The 21,279-nt window shown below is 40.7% G+C and overlaps 1 protein-coding gene across 14 annotated transcripts in view; it reads right to left on the bottom strand.

The window, feature by feature from the left end:
• LOC306762502 (uncharacterized protein) overlaps nt 1–21,279 on the bottom strand; it is an 82,457-nt gene that overhangs the window by 53,128 nt on the left and 8,050 nt on the right. For all 14 annotated transcript variants that reach the window (XR_013771501.1, XM_079248992.1, XM_079248990.1 and 11 more), the window contains exons 3-9: nt 18,601–18,627; nt 7,773–7,823; nt 3,764–3,799; nt 3,512–3,538; nt 3,295–3,321; nt 807–833; nt 669–695 (exon numbers count right to left, since the gene is read on the bottom strand). Coding sequence is in view for 13 of the 14 variants with exons in the window: in XM_079248992.1 (XP_079105118.1) it covers nt 669–695; nt 807–833; nt 3,295–3,321; nt 3,512–3,538; nt 3,764–3,799; nt 7,773–7,823; nt 18,601–18,627 (222 nt within the window). In the remaining variant the exon portion in view is untranslated. The remainder of the gene's footprint in view (nt 1–668; nt 696–806; nt 834–3,294; nt 3,322–3,511; nt 3,539–3,763; nt 3,800–7,772; nt 7,824–18,600; nt 18,628–21,279) is intronic.

Here is a 21,279-nt window from a genome sequence, read left to right as displayed (position 1 = left end):
GTTCTGGACCAAAACTCATCTAAAGTGGCCTGAGACAAATTGGAAACATGTTTTGTGGTCACATGGATGGAAATGTGAAAGTCTTTCTTGTTTCTTATTTTCATTTGAGGTAAAAATAAAAAAAAAAAACATCTGGAGCATCATGGAAGCAGAAGTCCAGCACCAAGGTCCAGGTCTGTAGAGCAGCTAGAAGCCTTCACCAGACCAGAACGGCATTCCTCTCCTAAAACTGCAGCAGCTGCTCTCCTCACTTCCCAGATGTTTCCAGACAGATGTTAGAATATGAGGAGATGCTAACGATGCTAAACATCATCCTGGAACTGCTTTTTACAGACGTGCAGCCGCGTCAGATCCACAGTCTGCTCATGTTTTCCATGAAACGGTGAAAAGTCTCAGTTTCACCGTCTGACATGTTGTTTATGTTTGACTGGGAATAAAACGTGAGACTTTTTTTGTGGGATTCTGTTAATGTTTGTGTTTTAGACAGTGGTTTTGGTACTGAGGCTGTAAGGCGGAATGATCAGAAAGAATATAATTATAATTTTACATCATGCATCCAGAGCTGGGAGCTTGAAACCTGAAGTCTTGTAAACGTCTTCATGTAAACACTTTTTTCTGCTACTTGTAGAGTCTCTTGATCATTGTGGAAATTGTGCACCATGTCTCACCTTTTCTCCTTTGGGTCCCTGTTCCCCCTGGAAAGCGGAATAACACGGGTGAGGGTGAAAACTGGGCTGTTGTGCAGACTGACTCAAGCATATTAGCTTTTATTATCTCAGGATTGATATATGCTGGAAGTAACTTACTGGGGGCCCTTTAGGACCACGTTGACCCTGAAAAACACCAACACAATCTGTCTTAGAGGGGATTTGCCATTAAATCATACATGACTCCTATGAAAGTTCTCTTCTCTACATGAGTGAAACAGACAAACGCAGCAAGCTTTCAATCAGCCTGATAAATGAACTTCTAGAGGCGTCAGTACTGATTACTTGTTAGGAACGAGGGCGCTCGTTCTGACTTCCCATTAGTCCTGAGGTGTGTCCAGAGTAAGCAGCTGTCAAAACTCAGCCACTGCTTGATTAATGAACTCTGGAACAGGACCCAGTAGGACCCGTGGAGCACACCCCAGGCTAGCGACCCAACAGACTCAACACCCAGTCTGTACACTCACCAAACAGCCTCTGGCAGCCTGCTTCACTTCGCCCTGACATCCCAGCAAAAAATGGGGCCATTAACAAACATTCAGCAGTAGTCAGTCCGACTTGAGGGTGTTTATTGAAATTGTATTTTACTTCCCATGAAATCACTGCTGTAATAAGCTGCATAAACCATAATAAAATGCTATAAGCTGCAATAAACTATAATAAACTGAAATAAACTGAAATAAACTATAAAAAGCTGAAACAAACTGCAATAAGCTGCATAAACCATAATAAACTGCAATAAGCTGCATAAACCATAATGAAATGCAATAAGCTGCAATAAACTATAATAAACTGCAATAAGCTGAAATAAACTGCAATAAGCTGCATAAACCATAATAAACTGCAATAAGCTGCATAAACCATAATGAAATGCAATAAGCTGCAATAAACTATAATAAACTGCAATAAGCTGAAATAAACTGCAATAAGTTGCATAAACCATAATAAACTGCGATAAGCTGCAATAAACTATAATAAACTGCAATTGGCTGAAATAAACTATAATAAACTGCAATAAACTATAATAAACTGCAATAAGCTGCAATAAACTGCAATAAGCTGCATAAACCATAATAAACTGCAATAAGTTGCAATAAACTGCAATAAGCTGCATAAACCATAATAAACTGCAATAAGTTGCAATAAACTGCAATAAGCTGCATAAACCATAATAAACTGCAATAAGTTGCAATAAACTGCAATAAGCTGCATAAACCATAATAAACTGCAATAAGCTGCATAAACCATAATAAACTGCAATAAGCTGCAATAAACTATGATAAACTAAAATAAACTACAATAAGCTGCATAAACTGCACTACAGTACAATAAGCTACAACTGCAATATGATATAATAAGCTGTGATAAACTGCAAAAAGCTATAATTAGATGCAAGAAGCTGTAACAAGCTGCAATAAGATGATAACAGTAAACTCTTAAGTCAAGGTCCTCAAACATGCATGTGTTCATTAATTCTCTCAAAAACCACAAATGCATCTGAACCCAGAAATCAGAACCAGACCTGAACTAAAAGGGAAGCAGAAAATAAATCCATAACTTACAGGAGTTAGTGAATTATTTTAATTAGTAATATGGTTATGTTAAATATAAACTGCATTATGACGTTGACTGTACTGCTCAGACTATTTCTAAATGCCGAGTCTGGAAGGTGTTAAGTGTTCTCCAGCCTCAGTAGCGCAGCTGAAAATCCCTCAGTGCCCATTGGGTCAAAGTTTAACCTGAAAACTGACTAAAAAGCTAAATATGGCTCAAACTTAGTCCAGACGCTCTCCTGCTGCAAGCTGCCCGCCATCTGTCCACAAACTTCCAGCTGTTATTTAACTGACTGTTGATTGGAGAAAGCAGCATAAATAAAACCAAAACAATAAAACAGTACTTTGTGGAAATAACACACAGGTCAACAGTGATCAAGCCTTTTCTCATCTGCAGATCATTCTCTCAGGCCTCCGTTCTCAGGAGAAAAATATTGGTATTATTTATCCTAGAGAGGAGCATCATATTGATGACCTTTGGCTGCTTCTGATTGGACATTATCCACAATGTCAGCTCTCTGATTGGTGGAAAGTTTGGCAAGAAGTGGCTTCTTTATTATTTTCTGGTATAAGTAGAGGTTGCTTAGCAACATAGTAGTGATAGTAATCTCTTTTGTGATAACAGTGGGGCGATAAAGCATCACACATTGTGGATTCACCACAATAGTAAATTGTTTTACTGTAATAAATCAAATAAATAGTTCATTCATTCATTCATTTTCCTAACTGCTTAATCCAATTCAGGGTCGCGGGGAAGCTGGAGCCTATCCCAGCAGTCTACTGGCGAAAGGCAGGGTACACCCTGGACAGCTCGCCAGTCCATCGCAGCAGATAAACAGTATTAAATAGTAAATATTCATATTAAATAGTAAATTCAGAGTCTGTGAATAAACACAACATGTTGTGGCTGGATTGTAAACCTGGACGGGACAGAAATGCTTTAAGGATAAACTATCCACTACATTTTACCCACAGAGTTACACGCTACCGTTCCTGAGACGCTACATTGTTCCATGTTTATGTTTATGACTTACCATGTCTCCCTTTAATCCACTCTGGCCCTGTGTGAACAGAAAACCAGTCAGTCCCAGCAGACAGCTTGTTTAACCTTTCAACAGCTTTTATTACTCTAATAACCGCAATCACTCAGTTTAATTCTGCTCATTATCATCAGGACCGCTGGAATGCAGACGGCAGGAAAAAAAACATTGTCATTCATTCACGGTTTGACAGGAAGTCGGGGAAACTCACGGGCTTGCCATCCAAACCAATCGGACCCTGTGAAGACAAGAGGAGAAGGGGATGATTAGGTTCTGGTGGAGACCAGTAGACCCACATTAAATGTTCGTCGTCATCATCTGGAAAACTTGTTTTTGTTGATGTGATGAAACAAAGCAGGTTGTTTAGCAGCGACTCCAGATCATCACAGGACTAAATACACTCCAGTTTAAACTCTCCATCATCTCCTGCACTGGTCTGATAGACAGTGTGACTGGGACTTACTGGAAATCCTGGAAAGCCTCTGGTGCCAGGCTGTCCCTGCAGAGAAACAGAAAAACAGATCCATGGCTCTGAGAGGTTTGATGGCAGAAACATGTGCAAGCAGATAAGACTTCTCTCCGCGCTCCCTCCGCCTCGCCGAGCATTTGGAAAGTTGTGGAATTGATTTTGACACGTAGAGTCAAACTACAGACGCTGGAGACGCCGTCCAGCAGGAGCTTGTCTGGCTTACAGTAGGAGATCTTACTGGGATGGAGGACAGGGGAGAGAAGGCTGGCTTTCAGGAGCGCAGTCTCCATCGTCTGGTTTTACCTACAGATCCAGAATCACCTGCAGTTCCCTTCAGACAGAGTTCTGTTTGAAACGTCTCCCTACATATCTTGACATGTTTGTGTGAGTGTAAAATAAATTCACGTCCATCCCTATGAAACGGCGACGTGATGAAGAAGTCAGGGCCCTCGGCTTGCCGAAGGTGTCCGTCCCTTTCATTTTCCTCGCCTCACCGCTGAATTAGGCTCCTTGTTCCCTCTGAGGTCACAGCTGGAGTGTCTAATGTCAGCTTCACCCGCTGCGTGAACGAGCTTTAGAGCGCGTTTGACTGACTGGTTCTCTGAGATGAAGACGTGGTGCCTGCCGTGCAGAGCGCCTCTGCCGTCTGCTCTTCATTATAGCCGCCTGTTACCGAGCAATACGTCACAATAAACAGAGGTGTATAAAGCAGAAGTGGAAGTCCTGCCATGTTTCTGGATCCACCGATGCATTTAGAACAGGTGTTTTCACTAACAGGCTCATCTTTGTAAATGTAAATGATGAGTCTTCCTCACACACCCGGGTAAGTCATGGAGTTCCTCAGGGTTCTGTACTTAGACCAATACTTTTCACATTATACATGTTTCCCTTAGGAAATATCATCAGGCAGCATGGTATAAATTTTAATTGCTATGCGGATGACACTCAGATCTACCTTTCCATGAAGCCAGTTTCTTATATTAAAAAGATGTCTTACAGACATCAAGACCTGGATGACTCAGAATTTTCTCCTTTTAAACTCAGAAAAGACAGAGGTCGTTATCTTCGGGTCTCAAAAACTTAAAACAAAATTATCCAGTTATGTAATTAATCTGGATGGCATTAATCTGGCCTCCAGTACCACTGTGAGAAACCTTGGAGTCATTATTGACCAGGACTTGTCTTTTAGCTCATATTTAAAACAGGTTTCTAGAACCGCCTTCTTCCACCTGCGTAATATTGCTAAAATTAGGGTCATCTTGTCTCAGAAAGATGCAGAAAAATTAGTCCATGCCTTTATTACTTCCAGACTGGATTACTGCAATTCCTTATTTATGGGTCGTCCCAAATATGCCCTGAAAAGTCTCCAGCTGATCCTACATGCTGCAGCGAGGGTTCTGATGAGGACTAGCAGGAGAGTCATATTTCACCAGTTTTAGCCTCTCTACACTGGCTCCCTGTTAAATCCAGGATAAAGTTTAAAATTCTTCTCCTCACATATAAAGCTCTCTATGACCAAGCTCCATTGTACATAAAAGAGCTTATAGTTCCATATATTCCAAATAGAGCACTTCACTCTCATACTGCAGGTTTGCTGGTGGTTCCCAGAGTCTCAAAGAGTACTATGGGAGGAAGGGCCTTTAGCTATCAGGCTCCTCTCTTATGGAACCAGCTCCCACTGTGGGTTCGGGACGCAGACTCCCTCCACACCTTTAAGATGGAGCTGAAAACCTTCCGTTTCCATGATTCTTATAGTTAGGATATGAGCATCTCCTGAGTTGGAGTCTGCATGTACAGGGCCCAAATGTCCAGGTTCTGCTCTTTGCTCTTATAGTTATGGGTAGTCTAGCCATCCATTACTTATGTAGCATTGGGGATGTTACCTGATGCACTGAGAAGTATATTATATTAATGTATAAATATATGACAATATTGCCGTCTCTGAATTATTTCTCCTTTTTCCTGCAGGTCTTCCTGAATAAGTGCAGTTGTACATGTTGATCTGTCTTTCCTGTCCTCTCCACCCCAACCAGTCGAGGCAGATGGCTGCCCTCCCTGAGTTCTTTCCTTCCCACTGTCGCCACATGCAGCTCAGGATGAGGGATTGGCTCAAAGTCATGATTTGATAAAAATCAGTTGGTTTCTATTATAGGATATGTATGAATTGGCTTAAAATGATGTATATGTAAAGTTCCCTGTGACAACATTGTTGTGAAGTGACGCTATACAAATAAAGTTGAATTGAATTGAATCTACCTGCAGTGGAGCTGAACTGGTTTTGTGACTGGTTGGAAAGAACTGTCAGACAGGACTTCTACTTTCTACTTCTACTTTCTGAACCTCTGACAATAAATGGCAATATGAAAGCAGATGCGTGCTCCACTCAGGTTAGCCTGACTCTAAAAGGTTCATTCACACAACTTTTGAGGTTACTTTGGAAGAAATTTCACAAAAGTGGATCATAACTGGAGTAACTCTGAGGTCTGGTGTGTGGAAAACCACCATTGACCCCAGCTCCACCAGTAGGAAGCTTTGCTTTACTTCCTGACAAACCGAACATGATTAATGAACCGGTTTACAGCCAGATTACAGTTCCAGTCCACTTCACCAGCAGTCTGTAAGTAGACAGTATTTCTCTATTGTTTGTGAGACATCCGCCTCCACTGGCTGGCCTTACCCTCAAACCTGAACCCTGTACACACAGAACTGGTTTGGCACAAAACTGGATGGTGGTATCCAGAATAAGCATCCTACACTGTACTGGAAAAATCTGACACTGCGGTATTTTCTAACCCTGCAATCACAGTATGAAACAGTACAGGGATGTACAACAGATATTGCTTCAAATCCTGCAGCACTTAACCTGCATTGATCTTATCTCTTTTTGTAAAGTCACAAGTGTGGTTTTATCTGCATTTAAGGGTTTTTCTGGTTGTCTTTTATAGTGCCAAGTCCTGACTACATGTTTCCTTCTATAACATGCAGAGGGGAATTGTATTTTACCATCAAGGTTTGTTTATTGCCATTGCCAATAAATAAACCCGTGTGTCTGGTATCCCTGAAATTGATGAGAACATAAAGCTCATTTGCTTCTTACGTTGCAGGACGTGTGATGTGACTTTTGCACACATGCACATTGCAATGACGATGCTCAAACAATATCGGCAGGACCTCAACTGTGGAAAGAGCTTCCTCTACACGTTAGACAGGCCTCCACTATCTCTGCTTTTAAATCTGTACTGAAGACCCATTTGTTTAAGCTGGCTTTTTCTACACAATAAGTTGACTTTTTAGATCAGATTTCATTTTGATTGTTTTCATTTGATTGCTTTTATTTTTTTGATTGTTCTTAGATGTCTGAATTTTTTTTTTAAAGTTGTACTAATGTTTTTATTCTGTTTTTTAACCCCCCACAATGTGGCACTTTGGTCAACATTGTTGTTTTTAAAGTGCCTTATGAATAAAGTTGCATTGTATTGTATTGTATATTTACTGCAGCTCTAATCCAGAATGTTGTAGGGATCCAGGGATCCAGATCCATCTTTGATATCTTGTAAAACCTGTTGGGAACATCTGATTTTCCAACCATTTATTGTGGAGTTATATATATATATATATATATATATATATATATATATATATATATATATATATATATATATATATATATATATATATATATATATATATTCTGAAAATGGTTCTATCTGGCAATGATCAAGAATCCTTCAAAAAAATTCCTGGATCCAAATGCTGATCCGGATCACTCCCAAAATATTATATAATTTGTGTAAGACCCATTCAAAGAAAGACATAATGAAAATCCCTTCAGTGGGTTTTAGGTAAAGTTGCTAAGAAACAGACATAACATCCACAATCTCCTTGCAATGAAATATTAATTAAAATAAACATGGTTTATGAAAACTCCTGGTTTAGGCAGCAGAACTGAAGCATTCGTTGGCATCTGCAGCCAGAACAGTGTGAGGAAATGTAAAACACTTACAGGAGGTCCTCTTGGTCCGATGATAGACAGACCTGGCTCGCCTGGTGCGCCCTGTAAACGAAAAGACAGAAGGGAAAGGATGAGGTGTCAGCGGAGGATCCCTGCATCTTTTCAGCCATGATCAGAGACAATCAGCGCAGTCAAAGTACAAAGCTGCAGCACAAACACATTAAACCTAGCAGAAAATAAAATGCTTTAATGCACAGGAATGCAAAGCTGATGTCACGTTTCGCTGGTAGTAGCAGCTTATGGAAATAGGCTGCTGGCAGCTTCAAAGGTTAGGGAGCGAACATGGGCAGCTAGTAAGCTAGCCGCTAACATGCTAGCTGGTGGGGAACTCAAGCTGTGGAGAATGTGAAGGTGACATGGTGTCAAATTTTTGTTAAACTAAGTCCTGCTGCAGAAATGACAACACTGGCTCGTAAGTTAGCTGACCTTCCATTCAAACAAGGCCATCAACATTATTTCTAATCACAAAGTACAACCATCCAGTCCAAATATTAACAGTGGTGGTTCCATCAGCTCATCTTTGTTTAGCTTGATTTTTAGCAATGTGGACTCATTTAACCTTCTCTTTTTCATGCGACATCCCCAACCTTCATTTTCTGTATGAGAGCTGCTGTTTTCACCACCATAATATCTCTGAAAATTTTAGCTAGCAGCTCCAGGTTTACCTGCTTTGTTTGAGTTTAACAACATACTGATGACGAAGATGATGATGAAGGATTCAGACTGGTTTTTATAGTGAACTGAGACATTTCAGTAGAGATGAAGAAGATTTCAACTTCTTGCCTTGTCATTAGCAGTTCTGGTGTGACACAGTTAGCAGGTTTAAGCTGTTTAGGATGCGTTAGATAGCTTAACTACTGACGCGCTGAAAGCAAACCACAAAACTCAGATCATTCGGTTTGCACAAGGCATTTGACAAGGAAGAGCAAGGTCCAAGAAAAAAACAAAAATTGACCCTTTTATGTGCTTGTTTTCTCTTCACTATGATGCTGACACTGAGCGCAGCGTGGATCCATAGCTACAGATACTTTAATGATTATACCGATGTTGGAACTGTCATCAGGAAGTGTTACAGTCTGGTGGTAATGGCTAGAAGACCTGACTTGTTGCATATGAAGTATCAGCAAGAGCTCCACTACATATTAGAATTAGTTAACAATCAAACGCTGTCCTGTGGTTGGAAAACACAACAAGGCACAGTTAGCAGACGTCAGTGTTTCACCACCGAGTAGGAACGTAAAGCTCTGCGTTCACACAGACTGAATGGCTGCTTTTCCTACTACCAGCCCAATGCTACTGGCGTCTTAAACTGGATTTACCCTCGAGCAGCATCTGTGTGAGGTTGGTTACAGCATCACCGCCACATGCAGAACATAGGTCCGCGGGGGGTTGAAGCACACCTCTTCCAGACCAAACCTGAGTCTTCCTTCCAGACTCTTTTGCAGCCTTACATGTATAGGATGCTGCAGGAAAAAAAGTAACTTTCTTTTTGTTCCATGTAGAGGCTGCATTGATCAGTTGATCGTAATCTAAAAGTAATGATGTTGGGGAATCTCCACGGTTAATATATGTGACATTTTATACTCAATTCATTGATTTTTTTAATGCTTTGCCTCCAGTTCAAGCATTTTAATCTGGCTATATTCTCATTTGTATTTTATGGTATTTTAATGTATTTTATGAATCTAATTATATCTGGTTTCCTCCCACCATCTAAAGACATGTGTAACCAGTCAACACTGGTTACTCTAAATTGTCCCTAGCGGTGGGAGTGTCTCTCTGTGTTGTGCTGTGATGGATTGGTGACCTGTCCAGCTTGTACCTGCCTCTCGCCTGATGATTGCCAGGATAAGCTCCAATTCCCTCAACCCTGTACTGGAACAAGCGGTTAAGAAAATGAATCAATGAATAACTATTTTGTTTTATTTCTGTATTTATTGTATTAGATATACTGGTTTATTTGATGTGTTTAATGTCTGCTGAGGGATTTACCTGCTTTGTTCTATTAAGGTTGTTTTAAAATGTGCTTTATAAACTAAAATTGACTAATTGTGGAATCAAGTGAAATCCTCCCAACGGAGGTTTTGTGGGAGCCAGGATTCATCTTCACCCATTCTCACTCGCTGTCCTAATCCCTCTCAAGGTGTGTTTGCATCACCTCTACAACTGTGCAAAATCTAAATATAACAATAAAAACTGCGAATGGAAACACATAAGGTTTGATATAGAAGTATATCGCAGAAGTGCAATGAAAACATTTGATTTGCATTTTTCACATCACTGGACGTAAGGAGATCGGTCATGTGACCGGTTCATTTCAGGTAAAGATGATAAAAGGTAGAAGGTAAAAAGGCATTTACAAATAACTAAAGAGAAGACTACAACCACCATCCTATATCACGAACAACAGCAAAGTGCAGAGTTTAACAAGGGAAAGGGACATGAGGGACTTATTTTTCCTTACTACCTGGCATTGCACCTGATAAATGGCAGCTGTACTTTGTTTGAACATTAGCAATGTTGTTTTTATTTGGTGGAAAACAGTGATGGAAGCACAGCTTCAGTCTCTTCCCTCATTATAGCGGACCAACCTCGCAAGTCTGAGGGCTTGTCAGAGCTTCATCTGGTTTTGAACCTCATATTGGTTCCACAAAGATCAGGTTTCCATCACAGCGTACAGCTTCTCACAGCACTGTGTGCACGTTGTCATCGAGGCGATCACACAACGGCGAGGGCATCAGGCACCTCCAGGATTTCACTGTGTTGTTTCTGTGTGTGTTGCAACATAAAATGCCAGATTTTGCGGCCTTTTTTTGTGAAAAGTTGCCGTGATTGGACAAAACTGCAAGGATGTGCAGGATTTGCAAGGATTGGCTGACGTTGCATGAATAGCTGCAATCGTTCCATCATGAACTGTCGGAGGAACAAGATGGAGGTATGGCGCCGACTGTAACACACGGTGGAGCTGGGGTTCAAACCACCGATACTACCAATAAAACATGACCACTCTTCCGCTCCAGTCAAGTTTCAGCTGATCCACTCTGTTGCAAACAGCAGAGCCTCAAACCCGACTTTTCTCCACGGTTTCCATAGCAACGATAAAACACTGTTAAACAACATGTGTCGAGTCAGCTGAGGTTGTTGTCAGAACATCTATCTGGACTTCTCCCTTACAGCAAAAGGTTTTCTGTTTCTCTACGAAAACCCAGATAATAACACAGTAGAACTTGTTGTTAATGTTTTTATCCTCCAAGCTGAATTTTTTCTCCACAAACAAAAATGGCAACAAATAATCCCATCTTTCATTGCTTTTCAGACCGAAACAAACTCTAAACCTGATTAAAAAATATTTTATCTGTCCTCCACAGTTTTACAGAGATAAGTTTCATTCCTCTCTATTTTCAAATTTTATGTGCCCATGTTTATGTTTTTATGTTTACTTTTGGTTTTGTTTACAAATCCCCTTCTCGTGTTTATTGCTTTATGTCCCATATGTTGTTACAGTCATTATCACTGTACTGTTATTATTATTGTCAAACACTTTACCTCATATAACCCATAATATATCAGCATGTATTGTTATTTCAGTGGTTTGATAATAATAATTTAAAAAGAAAACATCTATCTTTAACACCTTAAGATAAAACATCAATGCATCTTGTGCCCAATCAGGATCCACCAGGTGGAAACTTTCTGTATTTAAACAACTCTGCCTCACATGTTCGTCTTTTTGACGTTCATCCCAGTCCGGCAGGATCTGATTTCAAGCCTGCGTTTAACACTGCACCTCCAATTATCAGCTGTGCTGCAGAACAAACAACAGAGCGCCTAAAGGCTCACTTTGGCAATTACCTGTCCATTTGCACCATGACAGCGGTGGTCTGCACAGGTTTCCTCACCGCTCTTGCCCGAACCCACAAACCACTGAAGCCAGGCGAACTGGACTCAGGTTTCCCCTAATAAACCTCCGCCTTCTTGTAGGGAAAAGCTTCCATCAGGACAAAGTCCCAGTCGTCCATAAGACAAAGGTTATTCTAAATACTTCTGGAAATGTCAGAGCTAAGTGTTTGCTTTCTCTTCCTGATTTGATGACAGGCCCAGTTGGCCAGGAGCCAGCGGTAACGATGGAACATTTCTCATTTCAGCGACTTTCTTGTTTCTCTAAATCTTCAGTAGACCAGACAGGTGAAGATCTGCAGATACATCCATGAACAGATTGGATTACTTTGGTTTTCAGGGTGATGAAAGGTCAAGGCAACAAGGCACAGTTTCAACTGGAGTCTGGACCCACTGAGACTAAATCTAAAAACAAACTGCTGTGGACTCACAAGCAGACAAAACTATGTAGATCTCATTTCCTTCTAAATGAAAATTTCTCATGTTCTTAGAGAAAAATGTTCTGCTTCTGCCGGGGCTTTTGCTTGTTTTCTATCCATCATGAATCTCTGGGTTTTCTCTCAGTCTGGTTCAGTCTGCCCGAAAATTTCCCACAAAATCCACAGAAGCCGTGCGATTGGAGAACGCAGTGATGGGAAAAACTTTGTGCCAGGCAGCTGCAGCCAGAAGGATTGTGTACGATTCCCAGATTCCTTCATCCTGCCTGTTCCTGGCAGTGACTGTCAGCAGCTAAGACTCAAACTGCTATCTGTTATGATGAAGAGGAGATTAGGCTGAACGATTCGGACTGATTGGTCGTATTAAATGTGTTTCTGATGGCTTGTGTATGCAGTGTTGATCTGAAATGTCTACAATCTTTTGACTCGACAGTTCAGAATCTGATGATTGCTTTTGCAAATGTGCAGGAGGCTCGAGATCTAGCAGTGTGTTTACACACAAGTTAAAGTAACACGGGAAATCTCATCAAAGCTGCGTTCAGTATTCCACCCATCAGCGAAACAAGGCCAAGACACTGAATCTCCTTCCTCCTTAAACATATGAAACAGACACAAAACCAACAACATCTGAGTGGAGAGGCGGTCTGGGGTTTCTCAGCTGACTTCAGGTCAGTTGCTAGTAAATGTGATCAAATTTAACCGTATTTCTCTGCAGTCTGATGCTTTCAAAGCAACAAAGTTGACACAGAAATGTGCAGTTAAACCTCTTTTACAAGAACACTATTATTTCTGTCTCCTGTGAAAGGACATTCAGTATATCTTTACAACTCTGGGCTGTGTGTTTAATCTTGCTTTTAAAAGAAAGCTAATACATGTGAGACTACAACAGATATGTTACTGTGTAAATTCAGAGGAAATGGATGACTCCTAAAAGAAAAACAAAACATGAGAATCTAGAAATGAGTAAAGTCCTACGAATGACTAACATATTTTAACAATGTGTAAAATAGTCCTAGGAAAAATAAAATAGTAAAATACTAAAAATAGTATTTTACTATTATATTATATTATATTATATTATATTATATTATATTATATTATATTATATTATATTATATTATTCAGTCATTCATTCATTCATTCATTTTCCGAACCGCTTATTCCAATTCAGGGTCGCGGGGAAGCTGGAGCCTATCCCAGCTGGCTTTGGGCGACAGGCAGGGTACACCCTGGACAGCTCGCCAGTCCATCGCAGTATATTATATTATGTTACTATATAATAATATTATATTATACTGTCTTATATTACTATATATAATATATATATATGTATATATATATATATATATATATATATATATATATATATATATATATATATATATATATATGTATATATACATACATATGTATATTATATATAGTATATATATTATATATATATTATACTAAAAATAGTAACATAGTCCGATAAATGAGTAAAGTAGTTTTAGGAATGTATAAAGTAGTCCTAGGAAAGAGTAAAGTAGTCATAGGTTTGAACTGGTCGTAATTAAGAGGACGTTAAAATAAAATGTTGGAAAACAGATTTTGTAGGAATTTGTTTTTCTTCTGAAGGAAATTTTTAAGCGTCTTTGCAGATGAACAACATTGTGTGAAAAACGGTGGAAACACATGTCGCCGTGTGCAGCCAGTAAGCAAGCGGCAACCCCCGGCGGTTAAAAGTGAAGTCTATGCAGAAGTGCATAAAACTGCAGTTCCACCTTCATCCACTAGGGGCTGCAAAACAGAGCAAATCCCCATAGACTCCCATGTTAAAAAGGCCAACTTCACAGCAGAAATAAACATGTTTACAGCCTGGTACAAAAATCCATTTTAGGTTTAATAGGTCAGGTTTACCTTCATGACAACTGTGGGACGAGTGAATTTTTTTCTAACTCGATCGTTTAAAAGTAACTTAATCTCGAAGTTCGGCATATTTAGGGGCGTGTCCTTTTGATTGACAGGTACCCGATATCCCACTTCAAGTAAGAAGAATGTAGAACAACCTCAGTTTTTAGCCAGTTAACAACGTGACTTAGCTTTAGCCCGCTTACCTCCGTTAGCTGGTTAGCTCCTGTTATCTCTGGGTTAGCTCTTAGCTACAGGCAGTTTAGAGTTTGCTCTGAGTCAATCATCCACCATGACGCTCTCAGCCCCCCTCTCAGCTCCACCTCTTTGCCCATATTTGTATTTTCCGGGCGAGACTACCGCATGCCTCTGCCAAGATGGCGATGCTAGGAACCACCCACCGAGCTTCAATTCAGCTCTTCAGAAACCTACGAGTGATGTCACGGAGGCTCCGCCCATCTCTTTATATACAGTCTATGCCAGCAACATGTTCAGGTGACTCTCCTGCACACTTCCTGGTACTGGTCTGAGTCATGGTCCCTGCAGACGGTTTCTGATGACTCTGCAATGGAGAGAGCAGGGCTGGAGCAGAGATCTGCTGCAGAACAGAGCCGCTTCTCCTGCATGAATAATATGTTCCTAAATGTTTCCAAGCTGCTGAAAGAAGGCCAAACATCATGAATGATGAGGTTGGAGGTGCTCTGCAGGACCCCTCTCAATCTTGCTCAGCTCATCTCATCCAGTCCTTGCGCTCAGTCTTCAACAGACTGCTTCAGCTCAGAGAATCAAAGCTAGCTTGGCATTTCAACAGCTCAGCTCTGTGTTGCAGGTATGCTGTTGCCCTCCACGTCTGCTTCGTGTATCCTGTTAGGAAAACTCTTCCAGCCACGCTGCACTGTCTCTTGCATGTGTCCATTCATTGTCTCTTTCCTGTTTTGATCATTTTAATTGATTTGTACATAATAATTTTGCCATCCACCGATGGAGTAGGGCAGCTGTTGCTCAGGGGGAAGAGCCGTCACTTGACAGCTGAAGGGTTGCTGGATAGATTCCCAGCTTCCCCTGACTATGCGTCAACCTGTCTTTGGTTGATTATGGACACATTTAATAAATGGATTCTGTTTGGAAGACTGGGTGAATGTTAACAGTTTGTTAAAATAAATAAATAAAACCAGAATGTAATGATTTGTGAATCTCCTGCACCAATAAAGCGTATATAAATCCATCAATGATGAAAAGTAACATCTGCTCACATCCAGACAACATCTCTTTCAGGGAAGACCTTGCAGATTTCAGCAATGCTGAACCACATCCTGCATCATCCCAGCAGCATGGTGGAACAGGAGAACTGGTCTGCTGCAGTCCAGTTCCACCAGTACAAAACATCTGGAGCATCATGGAAGCAGCTGGAATCCTGCATCAGACCAGAACGGGACGACATTCCTCTCCTGAAACAGCTGCTCTCCTCACTTCCCAGATGTTTCCAGATGTTAGAGGAAGAGGAGATGCTAACGATGCAAAACATCATCCTGGAACTACTTTTTACAGATGTGTGCAAACAAATGCTCACAACGTAAACAGAAAAAGTGAGTCAGTCAGTCTATGAGTCAGTTAGTCAGCAGTCAGTTTCTTCTCTGCTTAGAACAAGGGAGAAAGAGACAAATTAACAGAAAAAGTGATTCAGCCAGTTAGCCAGTTAGTCAGTCAGTGAGTCAGTCGGTAAGTCAGTGCATCAGTCAATCAGTGAGTAAGTTAGTCAGTCAGTTAGTCAGTCAGTCAGTCAATGACTCAGTCAGTTAGCCAGTTAGCCAGTTAGTCAGTCAGTGAGTCAGTCAGTGAGTCAGTGCATCAGTCAATCAGTGAGTAAGTTAGTCAGTCAGTTAGCCAGTCAGTCAATGAGTCAGTCCGTTAGTCAGTTAGTCAGTCAGTGAGTCAGTCAGTGAGTCAATGAATCAGTCAGTCAGTCAGTCAGTCAGTCAGTCAATGAGTCAGTCAGTTAGCCAGCTAGTCAGTCAGTCAGTCAATGAGTCAGTCAGTTAGCCAGTTAGTGAGTCAGTGCGTCAATCAGTGAGTAAGTCAGTCAGTGAGTTAATGAATCAGTCAGTCAGTCAGTCAGTCATTTAGTTTCTTAACTGAATAGTCTAGAAAAAGAGACAAATGCTCAGAATATGAACAAAAAACAGTCAGTCAGCCAGTCCGTCGGTCAGTGAGTCAGTGAGTTAGTCAATGAGACAGTGAGTCCGGCAGTGAGTCAGTGAGTGAGTGAGTCAGTTAGTTTCTTACTGTTTAGTCTAGTTAATGGAAAAAGAGACAAATGCTCACAATGTTAACAAAAAAGAGTCAGTCAGCCAGTCAGTCGATCAGTGAGTCAGTGAATCAGACAGTGAGTCAGTCAATGGGTCAATCAGTCAATGAGTCAGTAAGTCATTCAGTCAGTAAGTCAGTGAATCAGTCACTGAGTCAGTAAGTGAGTCAATGAATCAGACAGTGAGTCAGTCAGTGGGTCAGTAAGTCATTCAGTCAGTGAGTCAGTGAATCAGTCACTGAGTCAGTAAGTGAGTCAGTGAATCAGTCACTGAGTCAGTAAGTGAGTCAATGAATCAGACAGTGAGTCAGTCAGTGGGTCAGTAAGTCATTCAGTCAGTGAGTCAGTCAGTGAGTCACTCATTCGATAAGTCAGTGAGTCAGTAAGTCAGTAAGTTTCTTAACTGTTCGGTCCAGTTAAGGGAAAAAGAGACAAATGCTCTCAAATTGTTTTACAATTATTTTTAAAAAAGAAAACAAATATTAATGCTTCCAGCATTAATAGAAAGAGTCAAAATGCTCACAATTTATGTGTAAACATTACTAACTATAATTTAAATCAGATTTAAAATGAACTAAATTAAGCTGACATTATTTTGAAGGGGGGGGGGGGGGGGGCTGTATTCATGGCTTTCCCAGGAAGGTACCTGAGGGTGGGCTCAATGGAAATGTCTGAGGGTTACACTGTTTGGGTACAGGTGATAATTGTCTCGATTGTGGACCTGCAGGTGTTTGGGAATAAACAAGAGACATTTCTCAGCTCACATGTTAAATTCTCCAAACAATGGTCCTCAGCATGTTTCTCTCTTCAGCTTTGGATCCAAGTGTTTGTTAGAACAGCTTCATACACTGAACTCCAGATCAACCCTCAGCAACTGCAGGAATTTTTTACACTCCTGCTGCTGCGAATAAAACTGATCATTTTGACTTTAACGTTCCCACCGGCAGATTTACTGCATGTTTACCGTCTCTGTTCACACACTTTGGTAATTCATAGAGCCAAGTGGGAGATACCAGAGACTACAGTAAAAGTTGTCTTACACGTTATGTCCACCTTGAGGCAAATATCAGTCATTTCTTTATCCAGCTGGCAGCTTGCGCTAATGATTATTTCAGCATGACAAAAAGCCAAGATTTAACTGCTGCGCAACCCACCAATAACAAAACAATTATCATAATATATAACTGTTCATTACAAGTTCTCTTCACTAAATGCCGCACGTACTCTGCTGTGGCCTCTATAAATGTCTCTTTGCTTTCTTTGGGGAGTCTTAAATGAGAACTTTCAGACACTTATGTGACAAATAGTTGCTATTGTGTTTCACAGTGTAAAGGGTTCAGGTAATCCAACCAGGGTGGGAAACCAGTTACAGAGTGTGACCCCAATGCTGTTTAAAATTGTAGAGCAAAATCACATGCTACCTGTACACTCAGTACTTCTGAGCATCTGTAACACCCACAAGGTCAAATCTGAGCACGTAAATGACCTTAAACAGCCCAAATGTCCCCTGCTTTTCTTTAAGTTGACTGAAGGTAACCAATGTAACCGAAGGCACCAACCAGAGGACCAGAGCAGCAGACACAATCCGTATTTGCCATGGAGCTTTACCAGAGACTGTATATGGAGATGGACAGAGCCTCTGTGACGTCACCCATAGGTTTCTGAAGAGCTGAATTGAAGCTCGGTCGGCGGTTCCTACCGTCGCCATCTTGGCAGCGGCATGCGTGTCGTCTCACCCGGAAAATACAAATATGGGCAAAGAGGTGGAGCTGAGAGAGGGGCTGTGAGCGTCATGGTGGATGATGGCGAACTCAGAGCTTTCTGTAGCTAAGAGCTAAATGAACTAACCCGGAGATAACAGCTTAAAACCGCGGTTGTTCTACGTTCTTCTGACTTGAAGCCGGCAATTGGTACCTGTCGATCAAAAGGACACGCCCCTAAATATGCCGAACTTCGAGATTAATTGACTTTTAAACGGGCGAGTTAGTAAAAAAAATTCACTCATCCCACAGTTGTCATGAAGGTAAACCTGACCTATTAAACCTAAAAAAATGGATTTTTGAACCAGGCTGTAAACATGTTTATTTCTGCTGTGAAGTTGGTCTTTTTAACATGGGAGTCGATGGGGATTCGCTCTGCTTTGGAGCCCCTAGTGGATGAAGAGGGAACTGCGGTTTTATGCACTTCTGCATACTCTTCACTTTTAACTGCCAAAGGCTCCGTCCATCTTTCATATACGGTCTATGAGCTTTACTTTAATAAGACCCTGCAAACATGTTCCTAAACTTACCTTCTCCCCTGATCGTCCTTTTAAGCCCTGGGATCAGTCACAGCAGGCACAGTCGCATGCAAACAGGTGTGAAGGGAGGAGAGAAACACAAGAAAGAGAGGAACCAGTGTTAGAGACATGGAGAGGGTTCGGGGCATGCAGCATCCTCAGGACTAGTGATGGGGATGATTGTGAAGGGGCTGACGGGGGGGCTACAGTAATGATGTGGAAGTTATGAGGAAAATGGAAGCTTAAGGCCTCATTATGCTGCAAACAATGTGCTGGTTACAATGTCAAACAGTGTTTAAGCGTTTCAAACTGATTAAATCTATGCTGAATAGACATTGCATTAGATTTGATGACATTTTCTAAAACATATCTGAGTCATATTTATAGTAAACTGAGACACTGTGGATTGTTGTGTTTTAAACATTTTATCTAAGGACAAAGTAAGCATCCAAATGAAGGAAACAAAGATCACAGGAGGGTAGAGATATTTGACACAGAAGAAACAGCTTTTAATCTAAAAAAACACCATCTGAAACGCTTTTAATGTTTTACATATAAAGCCATTTCAATTGTCTTGTACATGACCTGTGGTGTACAAACAAACCTGCCTAAAATCACTAAATGCAGTTTACAGGGTTTCCACTTTGGCTTAATATGTCCATATTTTGAATACATTAGATTTTTGATTAATACAAATGCCCAAAGGAAACCAAAGCATAATGTGCAGAGTCAGCCTTATAACCATGTCATGTCTGAAACAGTTGATTAGCGTTAGCGAGCTGCTAAGTCAGTTTCCTTCCATTAACCCAACATATCCGCTCAGGCCTGGCATTTTCTCTGGTCCGATGAAAAAACAGACAAATAAAAGTAGGTTGTTAATTTCACAGTGATTTCTAAAAGTCTTTTTAAAGCATTTCCAACTAAAAGAAACTTTCTGGTAATGTGAGCTTTAGCAGCCACAGCCAATACTAAGCCTATGTTCACACTGCAGGTTTTGACACTTCCTTTTGATTTTCTGCTGAGATCTGATGGTTGTGTCAGTCGTTAAGTCAGAGTTAGCCTATAGGATCATTACTGCACAGCTGATTATCTTTTAGCTGCAATAAGTAATTAAACCCCGATTTTTGCAATGACAGCTTGTCAATTCTTCATCAAACATGTGTAAAAACCCTATCTTCTGGAGCTGCTTTGTTGTTTTGATGGGTCAAATTGTCTGCATCAAGCAATGAAAATATTTTAGAAGCTGCAGAAACTACTAAAACTAGATTAAGAACTGCCCAAGGCAATATTAAAAACTGGAACAATGATGGGAAACCATTGTCTTCCAGGAAGAAACGTGGGTGAAAAAAAACTCCTGAATGATGGTGATCAGTGATTACTGAAACGTTTGGTGAAACCAGATTGAAGAAAAACAACAGTAGAACTCAGGAGTCTGGTTATTGATGAAAGTAAGAACATTTCCAAACAATGTTAAGGGAACTTAAATGACTGAACAGCTGTTCAGCCATAAGAAAACCACTAAACAATGTGGCTAACTGGAGAAAAAAGCATGCATTTTATGGAGAGCATAAAGAGCAACGGAATGTCATGTTGAGTCCAGATTGACCCCGTTCCAGATCGATGGAGCCTCAGGGTGTCTACCGTACAAGCCTGTGGGGGCAGTCGATGATCTGGGGTTGCTGCAGTTGGTTAGGTCTTTGTTCAGCAACACTCAGGTCCAGATCTAATAAAGGTTTGCAAATAATTTCCTAACAGCGCGCACTGAGAGTGATGTCTTTAAGAGGTAAAAAATAGCGCATCTGCATCCAGTTAGTGCAACTGCCGCAATGAATATGCAATATGGAGTGTTCGCACACTATTCTGCATGTGTTGGGAAGAGAAAATGTAAATATATTAATTTAGCACCTGCAATGTCAAATCTGAGATCAATGTTGTTGATAGAAACTGTGTCTATATTTAACATGTTTCAAAAGGACATTCAAACAGTCTGTGTAATTGCAGCTATTGTCAGAAGGAGACATCGAAACAAAGCCAGGAGACGCAGAGACGTGTTCATCACCCTTGTGGGAATATATTGGGGATGAACGAGGAAACAATCATCAAAGCATATCACTTATCCAGCATTTTGGAGCTGTTGGAGGAATTTAGGATGGATTTCAAGGTGAGTCAAACATACCTGCAAATGACAGATATTGCGTGTCACTGCAGGAAACCCCAGCTGTGCTGCCCAAGTCCTAATGGCACGTGTCGCTGGATGATCACGGTTATTCAGTTTCCATGCACTTTGCAGTCATTAACTAGGGCCAAACATGCTTTTTTTTTCAGTAGCTGAATTTCTGACAGTAATTTTTCTTCTATTCACCTTCTAATGTCTAATATACCGTCTTTTTACTTCATCCCCTTTTCACAAAGTTTTAAACTTCTTTTTCATAAATTTACCCCCATACAGCGTTTATTTGTGTATCAGTTTGATTTGTTTGCTGTAGGTCATGTTTCCTCTCCAAACTACTCTTTTAAATAGATTCTGCAACACGTTTCCACCTGCCGTCCTTTTACACAATCAGTCTCAGTAAATCTCCTGCAAACCGGGGTTTAGTCCAACGCACAAAATTCTAGACTGCACACACAAATTACTACTCACACACTGGGATCTTAGTAGATCTTAGTAGTAGTAGCAGCTTTTCCCATCTT

The sequence above is a fragment of the Telmatherina bonti genome, assembly GCF_933228915.1.
Source record: "Telmatherina bonti genome assembly, chromosome: 11".
NCBI lineage: Eukaryota > Metazoa > Chordata > Actinopteri > Atheriniformes > Telmatherinidae > Telmatherina > Telmatherina bonti.
The sequence above is the reverse complement of the archived record's forward strand: the minus strand, read 5'-3'. Positions and strand labels throughout refer to the sequence as shown.